Source organism: Chrysochloris asiatica, unplaced genomic scaffold (assembly GCF_000296735.1).
Source record: "Chrysochloris asiatica unplaced genomic scaffold, ChrAsi1.0 scaffold00700, whole genome shotgun sequence".
Classification (NCBI taxonomy): domain Eukaryota; kingdom Metazoa; phylum Chordata; class Mammalia; order Afrosoricida; family Chrysochloridae; genus Chrysochloris; species Chrysochloris asiatica.
Window position 1 is genome coordinate 53,776 of NW_006409218.1, and position 8,478 is coordinate 62,253.

The 8,478-nt window shown below is 36.3% G+C and overlaps 1 protein-coding gene across 1 annotated transcript; it reads right to left on the reverse strand.

The window, feature by feature from the left end:
* Nucleotides 1-4,261: 4,261 nt before the first annotated feature.
* On the reverse strand, nucleotides 4,262-5,194 carry LOC102837585 (olfactory receptor 2T33-like). Its single transcript, XM_006877952.1, has one exon. It carries the CDS (start codon nucleotides 5,192-5,194, stop codon nucleotides 4,262-4,264), a length of 933 nt encoding a protein of 310 aa, XP_006878014.1.
* Nucleotides 5,195-8,478: the final 3,284 nt, after the last annotated feature.

Consider the following 8,478-nt stretch of genomic DNA (forward strand, 5'->3'; position numbering starts at 1 on the left):
AAAAAAAAAGTATAAGAGTATACAAGCATTGAAAACAAAGCAATGCCTCCAGAAACCCCTGAAAAGAAAGAAAGAAAGAAAAAATTAAAACCTTAGACAAAACTATTAGCACTTATAAAAAAAAAAAAAAAAAAAAAAAAAAACGCCTAAAAACATGGGAAGAACCCCGGGAACCGAAGGGGTAAGAAACCGGCCAACAAACCTAAAGGCCGCAGTTCGAAAACTACCAGCTGTTCCGCAGGAGAAAAATGAGGCTTTCTGCTCCCGTAAAGATTTACCTCCTCGGAAATCCTGTACAGGGTCGCTATGAGTCGGAACCGTCTCTACGGTAGTTAACAACAACAACAACACTCCACTAGAGAAATACTGCAATTACAAACCATCATAATTTCTTTCTGATCTTGGGCTTCCTATGTCACTGCTGCAACTACTAACCATCTAAGTTCTTTTTAACCTTGAGTTTCCTGTGACACTTCTGCACTACAGTGCCTAGAAACTATTTAGAATTCCTTCTTCTCTCCTAACTGAAGAGAACATGTAAGATTCTTAAGTTTAATAGATCTTTGTGCTTTTAATGTTTATATCAGCTATTGTCTTAAATAGTTCTCAAGTTTTAACAAATGATGTAAGAGTCACAACTTACATTGGATCTTTATTTCAGGCCCATAATTTCAGACTTGTTTACTGAGAGAAGCAATTTTATTTTTTTTTATTCACTATGCACTGGCTACTTTATGTAGTTTTTTTCCTTAGCTCATTTTCTACTCTTACATTTAAATAAAGGATGTGGAAGGTCAACTAGAATTTTAATATTCTGTCATAAGATCTCCTTAATTAGACCTATGCATTTCTAAATCACATAGGTGGTTGTTGTTGGGTACCACTGTTTGTTTTAATTCAAACCATAACAGAATGAAACACTGCCCGATCTTGTGTCTTCCTCACAATTGTTATTAAATTTAAAATCATTGTTGCTTTCACTATGTTAACACATATTTTTGGGGTTCTTCCTCTTTTCAGCTGACCCTCAAATTTTCCAAGCATTATATTCTTCACCAGGGATTGATCTCTCCTGATAATATTTCAAAGGAGAATTCTGGCTGTACATTTTCCAAGACAGATTTGTTTCTTCTTCTGGCAGCCTGTGGTACTTTCAACATTTTTCACCAACATTATACTTCAAATGCATCAATTCTTCTCTGGTCTTCCTTTTCCACTATCCAACTTTCATATGCATATAACCCACGGCTCCTGCACCCTAGTCCACAAACTGACAGTTTTGCTCTTTAACACTTTAGAGAATTATTTTGCAGTAGATTTACCTAATGCAATATGTCATTTGACACCTTGATTGCTTCTTCCACAAGCATTTATTATTTATCCAAGAAAATTAAAGTCTTTGGTACTGATATATATTGGTCATGTTGTGGGTATTTTCATTTTGTTTACATTGAGGTGCAATACATACTGAAGACTGTAAATTTTATCTTCATCTGTAAGTATTTTAAATATTTTTCATCAAGTAAGGTTGTATCATCTGCATATCTCAGGTTGTAAATGAGTTTTCCTCCGGTCTTTATACCATGCTCTGCTATATACAAACCAGCTTTTCATATGACTTGCTTAGCATACAGATTGCATGCTAAATTGAAGGATTCAGTCCTGACACAAACCCTCTCCGGATTTTGAATGATTGGTATCCTCTTGGTCTGCTCAAACAACTGCTTCTTGGTGTATGTACAGATTACTCATGAGCATAATTAAGTGCTCTGGAACACTCATGCTTTGCAATGTTATCCACAGTTTGTTACAATCTACATAGCAATTGATGCTAATTTCCACAATCTGCATCTGCGATTTTGGGGGATGATGATATTGAGCTTCTCTATCATCTCTTCCACTGGATATAGTCAATTTGATATCTGTTTACTCCATCTGGTAATGTCCCAATGTTAAATAACATTTTATGTTGTTGAAAATAGAATCTGTAATAAGTAGTCATTGGTATTGCAAAATTCTACCATGCAAACTCCAGCATCATTTTACCACCAGTAGAAATATCGCCACATTATCCAAATACCGATCTTTCTTCTTTGTTTCCAGCTTTTCCATTCCAATCACCAATAATTAGCAATATATGTTGATGGTATATTTGATCAATTTTAGACTGGAGAAGTTAGTTGTTGTCATTAAGTGCCATTGAGTTGATTCTGATTCATAGTGACTCTATAAAGTGTTTTGAAGGGTGCAGCTGCAGTGAACAGTCCAGTGGTTAGTTACCCTACAGTGCCACACCAGGACCCCATGAATAAGTTGTGAGAATTCTTCAATTTCATCATCATTGACTTTAGTGAAGGATGAATAAATCTGAATAACAATGATATAAGCTGGTCTTCCTGGCAGGCATATAGACATTATCCTATCACAGACAGCATTATACTTCAAGATAGAACTTCATTTTTTTATGATGATGATGAATTCAAAAGCATACCTCTTTGCTGGGGACAGCATACGCAGACCCTGGGTTGATTAGTGGTAGCCCCATTAAACCACCTCTGAATATAATCAGTTTAACCCAGATGCTCTCCTTCCTCCTGAAAGTATATAGGAATGTGATAATTAAGAACAATGTAACATTTTAGATATAGATAAATGAAGCCCAGTGCCTGAGATCTTGCTCGCAAACAAAAGTTTGCAAAGTGTACAGAGACAGCTTGGCTCCTTTCAGGAACCTTGCTTTATGTTAAGTATCCTTAAGAAACCGCATGTCACTGCTCTAGATCATTTAAGCCTAAAAATTAATATATAACAGCTTGATTGAACCTTTTTTCTGTAAAAATAAAAATGTTAGATTGTTAAGAAAAACTATGAAAATATCTTAAAAGTTGTTCCTGTGAATCATTATGTCCTGTTTTGAATGATTAATCACATTTCAGTTCTGTATCCTGTCTTAATCACATCCTCCCTTTGTGAAATCACATCCTCCCTTTGTGAGTGAATTACATCCTTCCTTTGTAACAAATCTCTCCCTAAAAAAAGAGAATAAAAGACTGAGGTAGAGTTAGATCTGTGTTCAAAGCTGTGCAATGCTAGGTAATATGTTTGCAGATCTATCTACCTGCCAGCTTGCATCATATCTGTGTGTCTGTCTTTTTTGTATATATTTCGTCTCTCTCTTTCTCAATCCCTTTTGCAGCCAGATCTCCCTTCTTTGTGACATCCACACTTCCTTGTCGGGGCTGGAACCCGACATAGGACCTCAACACCTCTTGAAGTTGTCATACCCAGCATAGTAAACCATATGACTGATATAAAATGGCTCACTGGTGTCTATGATATCAATTCTTATGCATCTTATTTCATTTTTGACAGCTTACAATTTTTCTAGATTCAAACTTCACACATTGCACATTCTGATTATTAATTGATATTTGCAGCTGTTTCTTCTGATTTAGAGTTGTGCCATATCAGCAAATGAAGGCAACTCTTCCAAGTCATAGTTTGAATGTCCTCTAACCTGATGGACTCATTCTTTGGAACTGTATATGACAATGTTCTGCTGCTATTGGTAAGGTTTTCAGTTCCTCTCTTTCTTTCTAGTTTGTCTTAGTCTAGAAGCCCCACTAAAACCTGTCCACCATGAGTATTTAAAATACCAGTAGCCTAGCTTCCAGCATGACAGCAAAGCACAAGGCACCACAGTATGACAAACTGATAGATGAGTGATGGAAATCACGTGTTGGCTCAGTAAATCTTCCTGCAGCAACCCTGTGACAAATATTTTTTTTTATATATTTTACATTTCATGTTTGATGCTTGATGTTGCATTGTTTTTATAATTTGGTTTAATTACAATATGTGGATTTAGGATCTACATTGACTTACACATCCCCATCAAATTGATTTTCATTTATATAAAAATATAAATTACATTGTTCCTTTACAGTAAACCATGTTTCATATACTCATAGAGTCAGTAACTCTACAACTGATTCTTATTGCTGAGGCCCTAATTTCAGAGCAAAAATGCCACTGCAAAGTATGACAATAGTTCAATTACAATTTTTTTATTAAATTACTAAATTTTAAAATAATCATATAGAAACAATGCAGTCAGGTTGATTAAGCCAAAGCAAAATGAATTGATATAATACCAAAGAGGAGATTAAATGGTACTAGAACAACAAAACAATATTTTTGAAAAGAAACCTATATCTAGTTAATGTGTTCCCATTTTGACAAATTATACTCAACAATGGTACTAAATAAAATGCTTTTCCAACCACCTCTTAAAGGCCCCTTTGACTTCTTTATTCCTCACACTGTATATAATGGGGTTCAAGACAGGTGTGAAGATGGTATAAAAAGCTGAAATCACCTTATCATGGTCCACTGAACGGTATGATTTGGGCCTCATGTAAATGAACATGAGGGTGCCATAAAAGAGTCCCACAACTGCCAGATGAGAGGAGCAGGTTGTAAAGGCTTTCTTCCGGGCTGCAGATGATTTCATGTGGAGAACTGCAGCTAGGATTAGGCTATATGAAGCCAAAATAAGAGATAAAGGGATCAAAAGCATGAGAATGCAGCAGACATACATGAAAAACTCAAACAATGTGGTGTCAGCACAGGCAAGACGCACCAGTGTTGGTGCCTCACAAAAGAAATGATTGATTTCCAGTGAGTGGCAATAAGGGAAACTTAAAGTGGCACCAGCTTGCATTAGCCCATCAATTCCTCCTAAGAGCCAAGAACCTGCTGTCATGAGCAAGCAGAGCTTCTGACTCATGAGAATGGGGTAGCGCAGTGGGTGACATATGGCCACATAGCGGTCATAGGACATGGCTGCTAAGAGGAAGCACTCACCCCCTCCCAGAGTAAGAAACAGGAAGATCTGGGCTCCACAGCCAGTGGGAGAGATGGACTGAGTGTTTGTCAGGTAGTTTGCTGCCATTTTGGGAACAGTGGTGGAGACCAACATCATGTCCATGAGAGAAAGCTGACTAAGCAGGAAGTACATGGGCGTGTGGAGTCGAGGGTCCATGTGGATGAGGAAAATCATAATGGCATTGCCCATCAGTGAGATGATGAAGATCATGAGCACCACAGCAAAGAGAAATTGATGGAGCTTTGTATGGTTAAAGAGCCCTAGAAGAATGAAATATATCACTGTTGTGCCATTTGTATTCTCCATGGTTTTCATTGTGCCTGAAAGACCTAAGAATGATGAAGAAATGAGATTTACTTAAAAGGAAACTTGGGCATATCCTTAAGAAAACCTATTCAAATAACATAGGATATATCAATTGCTGATCTTGTATACCATCGAATCAGTTTTGACTCAGAGCTAAGCTGTATATGGTTGCTGAGAGGGCTGGTGTGTTTGAACTGCCAACTTTGTGTTTACCAGTCTAGTGCTTATCCCACAGCATCACACTAGAGTTCATATAAAGTATGGAGAACAAAACATTCCTTTAATTTTAAATTTATCAAGTTTTTTGCCATAGCTTCCTACTGTCCACAAACACTACCTTTGATTCAAAGTTGTATTATTTTGGAATAATTTGTCAATATATAGATGTTGTTATTAGGTTCCCTGGAGTTGACTCCAACTCCTACTAACCCTATGCACAATAGAATGAAACACTACCCAGTCTTGCACCATTTCACAATTGTTGGTACCCTTGAAATCATTGCTGCTCCCACTGTGCCAATCTATCTTGTTGGGGTCTTCTTTTTTGATGACTATCAGCTTTTCCAAGCATGATGCCATTCTCCATGGACTGGTACCTCATGCTAACAGGTCCAAAATATGAAAGATGAAGCCTTACCATCCTTTCTTTTAAGATGCATTCTAACTGTAATTCTTTCAGCACACATTTATTTGTTCTTTTGATGCTATTCTCAATATTCTCCTCCAATACCATAATTTAAATGCATCAGTTCTTCTCTGGTCTTCCTTATCCATTGTTCATGGATTGAGTCAACCATGCTTTAGTTCTCAAGCTATTATCTTTGCTCTTGAACACTTTAAAGAGGACTTGTGAGCAGATTTGGCTAAAGCAATACATCATTTGATTTCTTGACTGCTGTTTCCATGAGTGTAGATTGTGGATTCAAGCAAAATGAAGTTTTTGATAATTTCACTCTTTTCTCCATTTATCACAATGTTAATTATTGGTCCAATTGAGATGGTTTCTTTTTTCTTTACATTGAGGTGTAATCTTCACTGAAGGTTGCAATCTTTGATCTTAATACTATTTTTTATAATAGTAATACTTAATACTATTTTCAGTAAATACTATTTTTCCTCTTACAGCAAGCAGTGTAGTATCATCTGTATATCACAGGTGATTAATGAGTTTTCATCAAATACTGATGCCATAAAATACAACTTCTCAGATTATTTGCTCTGAATACAGATTGAAAAAGTATGGTGAAAGAATATAACCCTGGCACACATATTTTGAGATTTTAAATCATTCAGTAATCTCAGTCTATGTACAGTTTCCTCATTATCACAATTAAGTGCTCTTTGCAATGTCATCCATAGCTTGTCATGTTCCACACAGTTGAAAGCATTTGCGTAGTCAATAAAGCATTGGTAAGCCTCTTTCAGGTGTTCTGTATGTTCAGTCAAAGATCCATCTATAATGTCAGCAATGGTATTCCTACTTCCATGTACTCTTCTATATCCAGTCTGATTTTCTGGCAGTCCACTTTTGGTGTACTGTTGCAGTTGCTTTTGAATTATCTTCAGCAAAATTTTACTGTCATGTGCTATTAAAGATATTGTTTAATGATTTCTGCATTCCATTAGGTCATCTCTCTTTGGCATGGGGACAGATATGGATCTCTTTCAATCAGTTGGCCAGGTAGCTGTCTTCCAAATTTCTTGGCATAGATAAGTTTATGCTTCCAGTGCTGCTTCAGTTTGTTGAAAGATTTAAATTTGTATTCTGTCAGTTCATAGACCATTGTTCTTCATCAGTGTCTTCAGAGTTGTTTGGAATTCTTCCTTCAGTATCATTGGTTCTTTAGCATATGTTACCTCTTGAAATGGTTGAACTTTGTCCATTTATTTTTGGTATAGTGACTCTGTGTATAACTTCTATCTTCCTTTGATAGTTTCTGCATCATTCAAAATTTGCCCAAAGAATCCTTCAATAACACAAGTCGAAGATTGGATTTCTCTTCAGTTATTTCAGCTTGAGAAATTCTAAGCGTTTTCTTCCCTTGAGGTTTTCTAATTCCAGGTATTTGCATTTTCTTCTCAAGGTGCTGTTTGGTTTTCTGTTAAGCTCTTTTGCTACCACTTCTCTTCAATTTGCTTTAGTGTCTTTATGCTTTATGGTTTAGAGCAAGTTTCAGAGACTCTTCTGATATCCACTTTGGTCTTTCCCTTCTTCTCCACTTAGGGACCTTTTCTTTCCTCTTGTATAATCTAGATTTCATCCTGCAACTTCTCAGGTCTTTGGTCATTAGTGTGTAATGGATCAAATCTGTCTTTGAGATGATCTCCAGATTCAGGAGGGTGATTTTCAAGGTCATATTTTGGTCATATATGTACTTGTTTTGATTTTCTTAAGCATCAGTCTGTACTTGATTGTGAACAATTGATTGTTCCAAATTCAGCCACTGGTCTTTTTTTAGCTGATGATATTGGGCTTTTCTACCATCTCTTCCCACATATATAAACAATTTGATTCCTGTGAACTCCATCTGGTGTGGCTCCTTGTGTACAGTTGTCTTTTATGTTGTTGAAAACAGGTATTTTCAAATAATAAGTCATTGCTCTTGCAAAATTCTATAAAGCAATCTACAGCAACATTTCTATCACCAAGGCCATGTTTTTCAAATACTGATCCTACCTCTTGAATTTGTCACTCCTGGCATAATAAAGCATATGATTATCATATTAAAAATGGCCAATGTCAGTCAATTTCACCTCACTAATGTCTAGTATACCAATCTTTATGCACTACATTTAACTTTGCACAACTTCCAATTTTCCTAGTATCTTACTTCATACATTCATATTCTGATTATTAATGTATGTTTGCAACTCTTTCTCCTAATTTTGAGATGTACTCCAATTATCAAGTGAAAGTCCTAACAGCTTTACACCTTCCATGTCATCATGATCAATTCTAATTTGAGAAGGCAGCTCTTCCCCAGCCATATTTTGAGCGCCTTCCAATCTCATCTTCCAGCACTGTATCTGACAATGTTCTGCTGTGATTGATAAGGTTACAGTGCTAAACATTCAAAGAGTAGTCTGTCTCTCCTTCTTTCTAATGTGTCTTAGACTGGAAGCTCAGCTGATACCGCTGACATCTAAACTACTGGTGACATCACAGCAACATACAAGACACCACAGTATGACAAGTTGACAAATGAGTGGTGGTCAGTAAACTGTACCTAACAAATTTCTCATGATATTAAGAAACAATAATTATGCAACCCAAGTTATTTATG